Raw genomic sequence first — 16,656 nt, 5'->3', positions numbered from 1 at the left:
TTTTTTTTCTTAAAATTAGTACCATCATCCACATACAGAAATAGAAGGGACAATGTAAATTAAACCGTATGTGTTTAGTATCCCTTTAATTGAACACATTTAATCCATACTAGACCAAAATGTGTGAAAATGGGGGGGAAAAAAAACATACTCTCTGAAATAGTTTTGTGTAGAACAGCCAACTTTCTGCAGTAGAATGTTGATTAAAAGTCCTCATTGCAGTGCGAAGTTGTTGGAAGCTCGATAGCCTGGGTGGTTAAGCAGATTGTCTAAGGCCAAATGTTAAAATGAACTGATGTTCACATCACAGTGACAGCTTCCATGCACTCGGTCACATCTTCCACAGTGTCTGGCAGCAAGATGCTCCTATACTTCCTGTCTATAGTATGGGAGAGGAATCCTCATACAGTGCTGGGGGAGAAGTCAGCAGCTTAGTGACTCATTCTGGTTGTATCACAGAACTCACAAGAGTCATCACTGCTGTGACTGTTTCTTGCTGCTTTCCTTTTCACGACCGTCTGCATTTAGGAATATGGTTGTGTCTGTGCAGTGTTCTTCTGGGGCACTGTTTTTTTGCAAACATAGTGACTTTCCTCATGTTATTGCCCAAGCCTGCAGCTAGATCATTTTGCAGTAGGATAATGGGGATTTACCTGACTTTCAGTACCAAGCAGTTGAGAAACTGGGAGATTTTGGGCAGCACTAAACGTTGGCAGTTTCCGATATGCACATTCTCTTTGGAGCCAGATGTGAATAAAAGCACATGCAGTTCCACATGCCGTTTTATCATGTGTTTTACCACTTGTTTTAGATGCATTGCAATGTAGTGTTAAAGGTCTCCATTTGGAAAATTCCAAAATCCATTGTCCACATCCACCAGTGGTTTGAGCTTGCCTTTACAGAAAAATGGTATGAGGAAACAGTGGCTATGCTCCACATCTCTACTTTTCTCCTGGTTTCCTTCCCTGAGGCTCTGTTCACCCCAGAAGATAGGAAAAAGCACAGGTAGTTTTTTGCCCCTTTCTGCACATCGTGTTGACAACCCTTTTCTTTTTAAGGGTTTCCCAATGCAAAAGTAACTTAAAAAAATTGGCTGCACCTTATTATATAGTAGCGCATGAAAATGCATGGTGCCACAGTACCAATGCATGAACAGATGCTTGGGGGTGCCATTAGGAAGTAATTGTACCGCTGTGTGTCTGCAAAGGGACAACCGGTTTTTGTGCATTGAGGGAAAATGTGTAATTTCTCTTACGTCCTCTTGACAGTCACTGCCCACTCATTCAGTCTTCACCAATGGGTATTGACCTCTTATCCATAGGAGCAAGCAAGGCATAAGACTTGTTTAAAAAAAAAAGTAATTTACATAGACACAACTATGGGGGCTGTCCCACTGGTCCAATACCCCCTTGCTATCAGCCATCCCAACTCAGTTTGTCTTCTGCCTAGTTAAGGAGTAAGATAGGCTTCCCTGTGCTGGGGCTACGGTCTCAGCCTTTCTTCTATTTTATGATTTTATTTTCTCAAGTGTGTTTTCTTACACTACTAGCTGTTTATTTCTCAGCATTTAGTTAGTCGATTCGTCGGATGACGGCGGCGTTGCGGAGCTGGGAGTCGCACTGGTCGTCCTGGTGTTCCAGGACAGAGGGCCTTATGGAGTCCCAGCCCACCATCGAGCGTTTAGCGGGCTATGCGTACACCCTGGCCTCGCAAACGACCTGTCCCTGTCCTCAGGGATGAAAGCCTGCGAGGTGGCCACCTCGCTTGGACGTCTCACCCACGGTTCCGTGCGTTGCTAGCGTCCTGCGTTTTTGGCTGATGGCACCCCCACCGCCTGGGGTGGGAGGCTTCTCGTCGATGAGAGGCACCCACGTCATCGGGTATGGTAAGTACATTCTGTGTGGGGCCTCTGTCTGGGGCTGGCAGTCTGATGGTCTGTGGTATCCCCTCATGTCTGTGTGTTTGGGGCTCCCTTACCCCCGGTCCCTGCGGGGGCTCTATCGCAGTGGGATCACTATGTGGGGGGTTTGTGGGGGTCCCTCTCCTGAGTGTCGCTGTGTATGTGGTTGGAGGTGCAGACATGTGTAGCGACCGCTGCGGGTTAAAAAAACACCGGTCCGCCATTTTAGGTGTGGGCGTACTGCTGGCTTCACTGTGGGCACTTCTGCAGCAATGAATGAAGTGTGTTTTGGCGCCTTACGGCGCCATCTTGTGTGTGCCAATGTGTTTTTCTGTGCACATGTCGGCGGCCATTTTACCGGAGCCTCCCATTACTTTCTATGGGCAACCATTTTTCCTTAGACTGTTTTTCCTAGTTCAGCCTCATGCAGTGACATCACTTCCTCTTTCTCTGCAGTGGAGATCGGCTGGCGTGTGGTAACACTTGTGGGGGTCTGCCTTTGCTGTTTTTTGTGGGGAATATCTCTGGCTGTCAGCTCATTCCTACTTGCGGCGTCTGCTTGTATAGTCTTTCATAGCGGTGTACTGCTGTGGGATCGCTGTGCGCTTAAAGGGCCAGTACCTTAAAAAAAAAAAGGTATTTTTTTTCCGGCTGGAGTCCCAGGAAAGCAAATTTCCCCCAGCCTTAGTGGATGATTCAGGTTCCTCTGGATCTTCGGCACTGCCTGCTCTGACTGCTGCACTTGCGACTTTAGCGTCCAAAGTGGATCTTTTGATGGCTGAACGGGATACTAAGAAGAGGCCTAGGCTTTCTCTTTCTTCTGATTCCGATATGGTTGCCATAGACAGTGTGCCCCTTGAGGGGTCTCGTTCTTCCCAGTCAGAGGGTGAGGATGAGGAGGGAAATGATTAAAAGGGACGGCCGAAGAACGCGCAGCTATGGCTGCGCTGATTACGGCTGTTAAGGATACACTACATTTAGAGGATGAGCCCAATCCTCCGGGCAAGCGGTCCTCTTTTGGTACCCGCAGATCCCGTAAGGCGGCGCAGGTGTTCCCTTGCCTCGCTGAGTTCCACGAAACTGTGAATGAACATTGGAGGCGGCCGGGAAGGGCTGCGGGTGTGGTGGAGAGCACAGAGCTGAGATTGCGGGAGGAGAGGAGGAGGACTTTAGCAGGTCCATATGTTGGTGAGGCGGTTACAGTCCGATACCTTACGGTGGTCCCATTGAATTTGAATTTCGGAGGGTTGAAGGAGATTATGGCGATCCCACTGGCTGATATGTTTGGTGCATATGCAGATTTTATCTGGTAAGTGTTCCCACATAAGGGTGCGCACAGCGGTATGGTGGAGGTCTTTTTCCGGTTCCCTGCAAGGATATACCTTCTCCAGTAACCTTTCGTATTTGGGACTGCATGCATGGACTTTCCCTCAATTTTCTGATATTTATGTTCATTTTATGGACTGTAGCGCTGCTAGTGTGTGAAAGAGTCTTTGAGCCTTTGGGCTTTGTGGATCGGTTTTTATGCACCTTATTTATGTCTGTGAATGAACAATGGCGCAATTTGAAGCGCCATTTTGTGGTGCCTAAACGGTTTCAAGTCCGTTACCCTTTTGCGTCTCCTACGGATTCGCGCTGGACTGTGGCTCCTAAAGTGGATCACACTGTGTCTAGGTTGAATAGGGCCACTCTGGTACCCACCGAGGATTCCCCGGTGTTCCGGGACCCTACGGATAGGAGGCTGGAATCCCTTGCCCGCCATTCCTATATGGTGGCGGGTTCCATGCTGAAACCTATTTTCACCTCCGTCATGGCGGCTCAGGCTGTGGCAGATTGGGCTAAGGTGCTCAAACTGCCCCTCCTACTACCTTGGAGATGGTGGACCAGATTTACCAAGGGGTCATCTATCTGTGTGATGCGGCCTTGGATGAGGCGGCTCGCCGATCGGGGGTCGCGATACTTAACCGTCGCTTGATTTTGTTAAAAAGCTGGTCGGCTGACCAGACTTCCAGGAAGACGGTGTCTGACATCCCTTATGCGGAGAATTGTCTTTTTGGGGACTCCCTGGATGAATTGGTTAAAGGTGTCACTGGGGGCAAGAGCACTCTGCTGCCCCAGAATCCTAAGGGTAAGTTCTTCCGCGGTAAGCGGGGCCCTTCCTTTAAACCAAATTGGGTCCTTTCGTGCCTTCAAGGCGCAGGACAAGGGGAAACCCTTCAAGGGCCAGGATGGCCAGAGAAAGCCCTTGGCGGGCAAGCCAAAGGCTGCCCAGGCTGGTGCAGTGGCTCAGTCCGCCGCTGCCTAAAGGGGCGCCCTCACCCGTTTCAGGGGTGGGGGGACATCTGCGTGGTTTCCTCCAACCTTGGCTGCTCCGGATTCCGGACAGGTGGGTTCAGGAAATCATTTGATCGGGCTACAAGATCAAATTCCTTTCGCGGCCGGCGGACAGATTCTTTCCCTCAAATCTTCATTTGACCCCAGATCTTCATCGGGCGGTGCAGGATCTCCTCGCCCAGGGGGTTGTCGTCCCGGTGCCTCATCGGGACAGATTTCGGGGGTTTTATTCAAATCTTTTCACTGTGCCCAGAAAGGAGGGCAAGGTGCGTCCGATTCTGGACTTAAAAGCTCTAAACCGCTTCGTGCGCGTTCAAAAATTCCGCATGGAATCCCTCCGTTCGGGGGTGGCCTCCTTGAGTCCGGGAGATTTCCTGGCTTCCATCGACATAAAGGATGCGTATTTACACATCCCCATATTCGAGAGTCATCAGAGGTACCTCCGATTTGCTATCAGTTTGTGGCGTTACCTTTCGATCTAGCTTTGGCTCCAAGGGTGTTTACCAAAGTGCTGGCTCCTGTTCTGGGCCTGTTACGGGCACAGGGCATTGCAGTCTTGGGATATCTGGACGATCTCCTGTTAAGATCGAGTGCCAGTCAGAGCCTGCTGCGCGATCTGTCCACTACGGTTCAGATGCTCCAGGAGTTTGGGTGGACCATCAACGTTCAGAAGTCGACGTTGTCTCCTTCGGTTCGTCTCCTGTATCTGGGGATGGTCCTAGAGCCCGCCCAAGCGAAGGTGTTTCTGCCGGAGGACAAGCTCTGGACCCTGCAGGATGAGGTCAGGTCCCTCAAGGACAACAAGTCCTCGTCGCTCAGGACCTGTATGCGGTCTCTGGGGTTGATGGTGTCGGCCTTCGAGGCCATACCGTTTTGCGCAGTTTCACACGCGGTCTCTCCAGGCCGAGATACTGGCCAGGTGGGACAGGCTCCCCCAGTCCTTGGACCTGAGGGTGTCTGAGTCACCAAACCAGAGTGGATCTTCTGTGGTGGCTCCAGTCCCCGGCAGTAGCGGAGGGAAAATCCTTCCGGCCGTTGCTGTGGACTGTGATTACCACGGATGCCAGCCTGTCGGGCTGGGGTGGTGTTCTGGGCAACCTGTCTGCCCAGGGCACTTGGTCGGTGGAGGAATCCTCCCTACCGATAAACATCTTGGAATTGCGAGCGATCAGGCTGTGCCTGATCCATTGGTCGGATCGTCTTCAGGGCAGCCCTGTACGAGTGCAGACGGACAACGGCACGGCGGTGGCTTACATCAATCACCAAGGGAGCACCAGGAGTGCCCAGGCGGCCCAGGAAGTGACCAGTATTCTGTCTTGGGCCGAGACTCGCGTCCCCGCGATTTCTGCAGTTTACATTCCGGGTGTGGAGAATTGGCAGGCCGATTATCTAAGCCGACAGACCCTGGACCAGGGGGAATGGTCCCTGCACCCGGAGGTGTTTCAGTTGCTGTGTGCAAAATGGGGATCCCCTGATGTGGATCTGTTCGCGTCCCGGATAAACAACAAGGTGGGAAGGTTCGTGGCAATAACGCGCGATCCGCTGGCAGATGCCTTGGATGCGCTGGTGGTGCCTTGGCACAGGTATCGTTTGATATATGCTTTTCCCCCGATTCAGTTGTTGTCCAGGTTCCTGCGCAGGTTGGTCTCGGAACCCAAGTTGGTGATTCTGGTGGCCCCGGACTGGCCACGCCGGTCCTGGTACGCAGACATCGTTCAACTGGCCGTCGAGCCTCCATGACGGCTACCGTTACGAGACGATCACTGTCTCAGGGACCGATCTTCCATCCTGCTTTACAGTCGCTGGCTTTAACGGCATGGCTGTTGAAAGCCAGGTCGAGAGACGGGGGTCTCTCATCTGAGGTCATTCCTACTTTGCTCAAGGCTAGGAAAGCCTCGTCCGGTAAGATCTATTACCGTACTTGGAAGGCTTATTTTGCCTGGTGTGAATCGAGAGGCTTCCCTCCTCGTGCCTACTCAGTGGCGAGGGTGTTGGCCTTCCTACAAGCTGGTGTGGATCAGCGCCTGGCGCTGACCATCATTAAGGGCCAGCTGTCTGCACTGGCCGTCCTTTTTCAGCGCCCCTTGGCGTCTAACTCTTTGATTCGCACCTTTATTCAAGGTTTGCGTCACTTGGCCCCTCCTCGGAGGGCGCCTCTAACTCCTTGGGACTTGAACTTAGTTCTGTCCGTTTTGCAACGTCCTCCCTTTGAAAACATCAGGGAAATTTCTTTGCCTCTGCTGTCAAAACAGGTTGCCTTTTTAGTGGCGATCACTTCAGCGCGCAGAGTGTCGGAATTGGCCGCTTTGTCTTGCCGCTCCCCTTACCTGGTGGTTCATAGGGATAAGGTGGTCTTGCGACCCAACCAGTCCTTTCTTCCAAAGGTGGTTTCTGATTTTCACCTCAATGAGGACATTGTTTTGCCTTCGCTTTGTGTGAATCCTAAACATCCTAAGGAGTTTGCCTTACATTCCTTGGATGTTGTCAGGGCGATCAGGGTTTACCTGTCGTCCACTGAATCCTTTCGGAAGTCTGATTCCCTCTTTGTCCCTCCTGAGGGACCTCGGAAGGGTATGGCTGCGTCTGCAGCGACCATTTCCAAATGGATCAGACAGACGATTGTACAGGCCTATTCGATTAAGGAACGGTACCGCCCTTCCCTGTCAATGCGCACTCTACCAGAGCGGTGAGTGCCTCCTGGGCCTTCCGGGATCAGGCTTCGTTGGCCCAGTTGTGCAAGGCTGCGACTTGGTCGTCTGTGCACACCTTTTCAAAATTCTACAAACTTGATGTTCTGGCATCGGCAGATGCCTCCTTTGGCCGCAAAGTTCTGTGTGCGGCAGTGCCTTAAGGGGACCCTAGTTTTGCGGGTCCCTGGCTGTTGGGGTTGTTTTCCCCCTTGGTTATTTGCTTTCCTGGGTGGTTGCTCCAGTTGAGCCTTTTCTGTTACCCAGAGGATACCTTTCTGTTCACGTAAGGTTCCTTTCTCTGATGTGGGTGCTGCGTTGCCTTTATGACGGTTACGTTTCCCACCCCTCATGTCTACACTGCTTTGGGACAACCCATTGGTGAAGACTGAATGAGTGGGCGGCGACTGTCAGAGGACGTAAGAGAAAACTGAATTTTTGTAAAATTCCTTTCTCTGAGTCCTCTGACAGTCGCCGTCCCCGCCCCTCTATTTGGGGTTCTGTGGACTTTAACTGCTTGCCACCAAACTGAGTTGGGATGGCTGATAGCAGGGGGGTTATTGGACCAGTGGGACAGCCCCCATAGGTGTGTCTATGTAAATTACTTTTTTTTAACAAGTCTTATGCCTAGCTTGCTCCTATGGATAAGAGGTCAATACCCATTGGTGAAGACTGAATGAGTGGGTGGCGACTGTCAGAGGACTCAGAGAAAGGAATTTTACGGTAAGATTTTACAAAAATTCAGTTTTTGCATGCATTCCTGCAATGCACTGGTGCGAACAGCACCTTGTACTATAGTACAACAAGAGCCGCCTGGCGAAATAGTTAGATGTCTTGGTAAGAACAGGTGGTTTAGACCCCTGCCCATCCTCTTTTCCAGTCACCAGAGTACTTGAAAAGCGATTGCTCTGCATCTGGTTGCCTAGAGAATTCACAACATATATTAAAATATCTGTGCAATTCTGATGTTTGGTGGTTGTTTGATTGCTAGTGAATACCTTAATAGTCTATTACCTATTCACTGCAAGAAAAAAAGTAAAGAATGGAAGTAAAGGGTTTTTTTTTTTTTTTTTTTTTTAAATAAAACAATCTGTTTTTCTACTGCATTTTTTTACTACTTTGGTATGTATAGTCCTTTCAAACATCTGGGTTAAAACTCCAGCAGCCAGGAGACTGGGTAGAAGTAATGAAATTTGGGATATATTCCAGTAAGGACCTACAATATTGTGTATATAAGCAAGTTGATTTTTTTTTTTTGTGCCAGTTATATTTCTTTAGAAGCTGATTGATCATTGCTCACATAAACAAAATTCATTCAGAAGTCATAATTTTCATTTAGTTTATGTCTGGATTATTTCCACACTAATTCTCCAGATCTGGGCTCTGTTTACATGCTAGCATTGCACTTCCTTTCCACTACATGCATTTACTGACTAATTTCAGTTTTATGCTGCGAAGTCTTGCATTTTCCTCCTTTCTAGGATGCTGGCCCTATACCCACTGGGAAAATACGTACTTCGCTATAATTTTTTAGCTTATTTATGTTGTTAGATATAGGATTGCTGCTGCTTTCATTTACTGATATCTTTTCCTTTCCAGTGATCAGTCGTATGTTATTGGCTTTGTGGTGCCAAACCAGAAGGAGCTCCTAAAGCTGGCTGAGCAGAAGAGAGTTGTAGGGAGCTTCGAGTCTCTGTGCAATAATCCAACAATGGAGAAAGAAGTCCTTAGAGTGTTGGCAGAATCTTCCGCAGCAGGTAAGCATGCAATCTGACATGCTGATATAACTTAATTGCAGTATTTTTCTATAATTTAATAGCTCATCAGCACTTATTCACCACAAGCTGGATTGTGCTGCATGGACATCCTGCTATACAACCCTCACACTCCCAGCTAGCCTTAGTTTATGAAGGCAAGCCCCCACCCAAATTCGTTTTTAATCTAGTGATGTGCACAAGAGCAGCATCTCTTTCGGCTCTTTCTCTCCTCATTGGACAGAGGGGAGCATTGGCTCCTGCTGCTGTCAATCACAGCCAGTGAGGCGAGAGTGGAAGACAGGGCTAAGCCATTCTCTGTGTGTCGATGGACACAGATCCAGCTCGGGAGCAGGCACAACTAAGTGCCACCATAGCAAGCAGCTTGCTATGGAGGCACTCAGACTGGGGAGAAGCCCAGAGTACTGAAACGGAGACCAGAGAAGAGGAGGAATCGGGGCTGCTCTGTGCAAAATGATTGCACCGAGCAGGCAAGTATAACGTATATTATTTTCAGACATAGGCTCCTGACAGATGCTTCATGAGCCCTTTAGGATCATCCAGACCTCCCTGTTCCTGCTTTGTGGTCACTGTCTTTAAAACCTTCATGCAGCCAAAATTACAAACTGAAATATCAGCCAAGGGACATAACTTGCAGTCTGACGGATATTTCCCTTGTGCAGATTCCTCTTTATTTCGTGAAAATCTACCTACATCTTGCCATATCTGCTGAAGCCATAGTCCTGAGAAACAACTCTCTTGAATGCTTGGAGTTAGACTTCTCGTAACCTACTGTCGCACCCGGATGCTTGCTTTACGTGGTGCAAGTAGAGGAAATTTTATCCTAGAAGTGATCTGTGGGACATATTCTGTCATTGATCCAGTCTGGTGTAGACCAATAGTTTGCCTAGAGAACCATTAAGAGACCAATCTTGGCCCTTTTAGGTTCCCCTTCTGGTTCTCTCAAGTCGCAAAGGCGGCGACCTTTGAAAAAACAAAAGAATATCAGGCTCCCAATAAAAAGACGACATGAAGAATATTAGTGTCCCCTGTTACCTCTGCCCCCCCCCTTCACATCGCCCACCACAGTAGTGTCCTCTTCCCTATTTACATCACACACCCCACTGTAGTGTCCTTCTGGGCCCCCCCACTAAGTATCCTATGCCCCCTGAAAGCAGTGTCCCCTGCCTTGCCATCCTCCAAAGCATTGTGCTCATTTCTCTCGTAGTGTCTTCTATATACCCTCCAACAGTGTCTCCTCTGTCCCTTTCACACATACACAGCGCTGTGTAGGTAGCACTTCCTACCCGTCCAGCGTGTGTACAGCAGAGCGGAGATCAGGAGACCACATAGTGTTGGGTGGAAGGCAGGAGTGGAACCTGCCAGGGTTAACCTTTCATAAGAAGCTGGTGATTGGTTGTTAGGATCGCCTAGCAATGAACCACTAAGGCTGCTCCCGTCCTCCATCCATTACTATGCTGCCTCCCGCTCTCTGCTCTGCAGGGAACGAGAGCGGTGGAGGCTGAGGGAAGGCAGAGGAGTGTTCAGGATTCAACTGTCGGCTCCCACGCTTGCCGACCCTGGCCTAAAGGGTAGGGTTTCTCCATTCCTTGTTAAGCGTGCACTGCCAGTGCATAGTGGGCTTATCAGCATTATGCATCTGCTTCTCAGATTTCTGTGGCAACCACCTGGGCTTCTGTTCACACATTTTAAGTACTGCCAGGTAGCTGTTCAAGCCTCTTCTAATGCCAGTTTCAAGCGTAAAGTGCTACATGCTCCTCTCCTGAGTTTGTTGTGCCCTTTTTGACATTTTAAGTAGGCCTGTTGGTGTTTGCCATGTTGCCCACCCCTCAATTAAACTGTTTTGGGATATTCCAGTCCTAAGGATTTACAGAAGCATTTGTGTTGTACAATCCGGAAAATGGGATTTTTGACTTGCATACAATTGATTTCCAGGACCACAGTACAGAGCTCATAACACCTCCCACCTCTATTCTTATCTTCCTTTTTATTGCTTGCTGCAAAACGAAGTCTTGTTTTGGAGTAGGAGGCTTTGAATAGGGGAATGTCCCTGCAGGCTTTCTTGCCAATTTCCCATCACCTGAAGATAGCTGCATATAACCCATTCATAATTATTTAAAGAAATGTGCTGTACTCCAGAAAACCTTTTACTGGTAAGTCCTAAATCCATTTTTCTCTATCGTTTGACGGACACAGCTCCTCTCCTCTCCACTCAGTTTTTTTTTTCTGCCTATTTAGGACCTGGTTCCTTGCTGGGATCTTTAGTCCCAGTTCACACTTATGTGATGCAGGAACCCTGCGAATCTACTACGTTTCCAGTGCAGGCAGTTCACACTGCCATATGTGACTCGCTGAGGGTGTCAGTTCAAAGTTAACGACGCCCCCAGATCAGTTCTGTTTAACAGAAATCTGCCTGGAGTACCATCAACCCTGCTTGGGTTGTCTCAGAAGTTTGCCTTTTTAGTGCTTATCACTTCTGCGTGCAGAATGTCGGAACTGGCAGCGTTATCCTGTCCACCTTAACTGGTGATTCACAGGGATAAGGTCGTTCTTCCCTGTACATCGATCCTCCCAAAGGTTGTCGTATTTTAATTTGAATGAAGACATTGTGTTGCCTTCCCTGTGTCCCAGGCCTAAACATCCTAAGGAATTTGCTTTGCATGCCTTGCATGTGGTCCAGGCAATTGGGGTGTACCTGGCAGCTACAGAGTGTTTTAGGAAGTCAGACTCTCTATTTGTACTCACGGGGGGGACCTCGGAAAGGGTTGCCCACTTCCTCTGCAACCATTTCCAGATGGACCAGACAGACGGTGGTTCAGGCCTATTCTATCAGGGGTCAGGTTCCTCCTTTCCCTGTCAAGGCGCGCACTACTAGGGCGCTTCCTTACTCCTGGGCCTTCCGTCCTCTATATTGTCAGTGACGCAGGTTTGCAGGGCGGCCACCTGGTCATCGGTGCACACTTTTACAAAGTTTTAAAGTGGAGGTGTTGGCTTCTGCAGATACTTCCTTTGGCTGCAAGGTTTTGCAGGCTGCTGTTTAGAGGACTTGATCCTCTGAGGGTGTATTGCTTTTTTAAGGTGGGCTCTGGTTGTTTGGTTGAGCCCCTGTTGTCTGGTCGGCTGTTTTAGGCTTGGGAATTTTTTTGGTTCCCATCCCTCATGTTTAACACTGTTTTGGGATGTCCCAATGGTTATGAATACCAGGAGCTGTGTCCGTCAATGAACAAAAGAGAAAATGGGTTTTTTGACTTACCGTAAAATCCATTTCTCTGATGTTCATTGATGGACACAGCACACACCTCTTTGCGGAGTTATTCTCCTGATACTGCGTGTTACAAAACTGAGTGGCTATAGCAGAGAGAGGGAGTATACCCCCTGGGACTGCCCACAGGTGTAGCCAGATTTTTTTTCTGCCTAGTGTCCTACTCCTGTAGGGGGCAATATAACCCAATGGTTATGAATACCAGGAGCTGTGTCCGTCAATGAACATCAGAGAAATATAGATTTTACGGTAAGTCAAAAATCCCAGTGTTTTGTTGTTTTTTTTTTTTTTTTTAAATGCATGGTCTTTCTGGCTCACAGGTTTAGTCCAGACCTAGATAGTAGTGATCGACTGATAATAATTTTTTTTTTTTTTTTTTTTTTTTTTTAGTGCCGATACCAATATTTTGGTCATCGGATATCGGTATCCGACGATATTTTCGGACATTTAAAAAAAAAAAATTGTTTTTATTTTTCACAGGTACTGTTGAGGGATCTGGGGGTCTAAAAGACCCCAAACCCCCTCCTCTGCAAAGCATTCAAAATGCCAAGTTTGGCTGTTTTGAATGCTCACATTTTTTTTTTTAATTTGCCGCCGAGTACCCGGAAGTGATGTCATGACATCACTTCTGGGTTTTTTACATGTAGACCCAATCTGAGCCGAATGCGGCTTTGATCGGGTCTTATCTTCGGCGGCCATGCAGGTAGGATGCCCGTGTCTCCTGGTGGGACGGGAGACGCTGGCGAGCCGCAGAAGGCGACGGGAGGGGGGAGACGTCCCTTCCCACTCCTTGTAATGACAGCCGAGCGGCTTCTATGCCGCATCGGTTGTCATTACAAGACAGCTGACCCTCGGCTATAAAAGCTGGCAGCGGGGTGATGCTTATCTGCAGGCATCACTTCGATACATGCACTTTCCCGAAATATCTGCAATATCAGTAACCTCAGGGGCCGATTCCCATATATCGGGGAAAGTGCATATCGGCATTGCCGATAATCGGTCGATCCCTACTAGATAGTCACATTAAAGAAGTTTGGCTACCATTGGTATGCAATAGCTGGGTAATATATGTGCTATTGCTATTAACCATAGCAACTGTTCTCATTTTCTAACCTAGATTAATTGACTGTTACTGACCTATATGACCATCCTGTGTATTCTCTATTAGTACAGTACCTGTGGGTAGGTAACATTGTTCTGAGCTAAACTCCCAAGTAAGCCCATATAGATTTCTTAAAATCAAAATTAAACTAAATGAAACCCTTTTTAACAGCTGGTTGAAACCTGAACTCCAAGCAGATATTCATAGCTCACGCTGCAGTTTTCCTGCAATGCACTGGATAGCACCTGCGGGTCAACCACACTGCTGTGCAAAGGCATGAATTAAGTATCACTTTGTGCACTTCAAATAAAGTTTAAAAAAATGGATGTGCTGAAACTGGCACCACACCGCCACTTAACCACACAGAAAAACTGTGAAAAAAAGAGTAAATACCAAAAAACTGCGCAAAAGAATATATAAATTAATAAATAGATAAACGTGATTTAAAGTGGAATTTCTCCCACAATGTAAGCTGCTACATAAACGTGAATACGTAGTAAAGTGAGAGCAAAAAGGGGGGTAGTAGCGCTCAACAAAATATATCACTTGATTAAATCAAATCACATCGTGCAAATGAAAATCATGCTATAAAGTCTCTAGTGTCCAAAGCAATTGGATCGATCAGAACGGCCAATCATGAGAACACAGACTTGATAGGAGTGATTCCTTAACAAAGCCTTCACCTCCACATGATCACCCAGTGAGATGTTTATAAATACCGCTTGCCAGATCCACTGGACCCCTTAATTACAGGGGGTCAAACACGCTGTGTATTTCACATCAATCTCTTGTTCATCCCATTTCCATAGGTGTACATACAACAGCCAGAACGATGCCACAATCAGGAAGCCAAGCCATAAATAGGGACATAAAAAATGCTCTCATGGTGCAGTAATTCTTAATGTATATTCATTTATTCAAGATGTATTGCACTTACTACAAGATTGTAGATAGAAAGCCTTCAAAGTAAAATAGTTGGCTGGGAATAGGAGACGCCGCTCCACGCTGCGCACCTTAGACCCGGAAGTGTATGGTCTCACGTTCAAGTGATATATTTTGTTAAGTGCTACTACCCCCCTTTTTTCTCACTTTTTCTCACACAGAAAAACTGACCACTGCCTGCACGCTAAAATGGAGAGAGGGCAGGCAATGTGAATAAACCCTAACACCCAGACACACATGACTGCAGCTGAGTATTTATAAAATGGCGCCTGCAGTTGACCTCAGCGTCATGAAATCACCTGTAAAACAGAGCTCAAGGTAGGATAGGGAGAAATAGCCAAAAGAGGGGCATCTGGTGTGTTACAGTACTCATTTACTCAGATGGAGCATGCTAAAAACAAAAAGCAGAGTGACGGGGATGAGCTCATTGGTGAGCTGCTTCTTCGCTTTCCTTCTGTCCTTCTATTACTCTCAGCCTGTAAAGTACTAACTGAAGTGAAAAGGAAACTAATCTGCAGTGTCATACAGAACTTTACAGTCTGAAAGGGCTATGTAAATATCAGGACTGAAGACTGGCTGCAGCTGTGTATTAGGCCTTCCATTACTCTCATCCTGTAAATATTACCTGCAGTGAAGAGGAAACGAACCTTCTGCAGTGCTATACAGAACTTTACAGTCTAGAAGGGCTATGTAAATATCAGGACTGAAAACAAAGAAATGCAAATCTTTTGGCAGATAGAACCGCTCCTATATTTCATATGTGTATATAGTGGTTTGCCCGGAGTTCCGTTTTCTAAAATCATATGCTAGTATATTTGTTCAACATTTTACAATATGGAAATAAATTAATCATTGCATGTGAATACATTTCTTTCAGCCACCCTTGAGAAGTTTGAGCTGCCAGCAAAGATCCGCCTAGTCGCTGAGCCTTGGACTCCTGAGACTGGATTGGTGACTGATGCCTTTAAATTAAAGCGCAAGGAGCTGAAAAGTCATTACCAGGAAGACATAGAAAGGATGTATGGGGGAAAATAAAGCCCCCCCAAGCCTTTTCACCCTTTCAGAACAACTAGTTGCTCCCTGTAGTGCTTGCAGATCTGGCTCAGAGAATTGGACCAGCAGTCCGCCTACAGCTAGGACCTGAGACCAATGGAAAAGCTTGAATATAACCTTCATTGAACTTGTTACCAAACCACAGGGAAAACGATGTTTATCATTTAAAAGACATTTGTCCATTTGTTTTAGCAGTCAGTAGGGTACTTAAGTCAGTCAGTAGGTATTTAAGGTTGTCATATACCTGATTTTCCTCTGTGCATCGTAGTAGTGCTTTTACAAAAAGAAATGTTTTTCAGAATGCCTAAAATAGAACTGTCTGTGCTGTGGAATTCTATGCTATCAAGAACATTCCATAGTGATTTCTACCTCTGTGATTCTATCCTTCCAGGTGTGCGTGTTTACACACCACCCCATATCAGAGGTAGTAAGGGGAATTCATAGGTGCCCTCATTTAAAGCAGCAACCACTGTGTTCCAGTTCTCTGTACAATAGTTGTTTGTTTCTCATTTGCTCTTTAAATGTACGTGTTACTCCTACTTGAAGCCAACACTCTTTTTTTTTTTTGTTTTACTTTGTCTAGTCTAAAACTGGCCACACACATTGCAATCTCCTTAGACAGCAACTGCGTATTGAGATGCATTACTTGATTGGATATGAATTCAATAGAACGTTTAAGCAGGCTCTTACACTACAGAGTTGTTGGCTTACTTTAAGGAAACTATTCAGAGATTGTAATGTGTATGGCCCGTCAAAGACTAGAAGTCTTCTTCAAGATGGCTAGAGACTGGGGATAAGCTATGAAGAAACCTTTTGAAGGAAATTTAATGGCAGTCATTGAGGGCAAAAAAAGGACCTTTGGCCGTGGATATGGTAAAAGTTATAGCTTGTATGTGGTTAACCTCCTGTAATACTCGAGAGCCATTTTCATACTGTATTAGTTCCACATCAGTTCATATACAGATTAAAGGAATGTGGTCATTTTTGTTGTCCTTTACAGATAAGTCTGACCCCAGAATTTAAGAACTGTTATAATTGCTCTGTGTAATTTTTATTGTGGATGGACTGTCAACTTCATAACAACCTGCTCTGGTTTAAAGGACCCATACATCGTTTGATTAGGCTTGCCAGCCATAGCTCCACATGGCCAAATTTTAAAGATATAGTTTTTCAGTGGCTGTGCTGAATGACAAGTTTGTGTGAAAATTGCATATACTAATAGATGCGATCATCATTTGGCAGGATTATTCAATCACCTGTTTATCTTAATGAATGTGGATGCACAATTGTGCATCTCTAATCTTATGAACAGAGTTATTGCTGACATGATTGGATTTAACATAGCCTTGTCTGTTATTTCTGTATATTTTCATTCGTAATGGAATACAGGCCATTTTGGCATTAATCGGTTTACCACTCAGTAAATTGAATTTGGTAGCATCTCAGAGATAACTGATAAAACCCTTGAAGTGAATGAAAGTCCGTTACATTTATGAAGTTACAGGTTAGTTTCTTTAGTGGTCAATATCTGGAAAGGAAATATAACGAAGAGTTGATCCCTTGGCTTTCCCCAAAATAAAACTTAGTGGCAGTCAATTAAA

General features: G+C 46.6%; 1 protein-coding gene across 1 annotated transcript in view; it reads left to right on the top strand.

The window, feature by feature from the left end:
• Window positions 1–15,612, top strand: part of ACSL3 (acyl-CoA synthetase long chain family member 3) — a 177,715-nt gene extending 162,103 nt beyond the window's left edge. Inside the window, exons 14-15 of the mRNA XM_082249393.1 lie at window positions 8,521–8,678; window positions 14,880–15,612. Of these exons, the coding sequence (XP_082105519.1) occupies window positions 8,521–8,678; window positions 14,880–15,037 (316 nt within the window). The 3' untranslated portion in view covers window positions 15,038–15,612. The remainder of the gene's footprint in view (window positions 1–8,520; window positions 8,679–14,879) is intronic.
• Window positions 15,613–16,656: the final 1,044 nt, after the last annotated feature.

This window comes from Pelophylax lessonae, assembly GCF_965119305.1.
Source record: "Pelophylax lessonae genome assembly, chromosome: 3".
NCBI classification, from domain to species: Eukaryota; Metazoa; Chordata; class Amphibia; order Anura; family Ranidae; genus Pelophylax; species Pelophylax lessonae.
The sequence above is the reverse complement of the archived record's forward strand: the minus strand, read 5'-3'. Positions and strand labels throughout refer to the sequence as shown.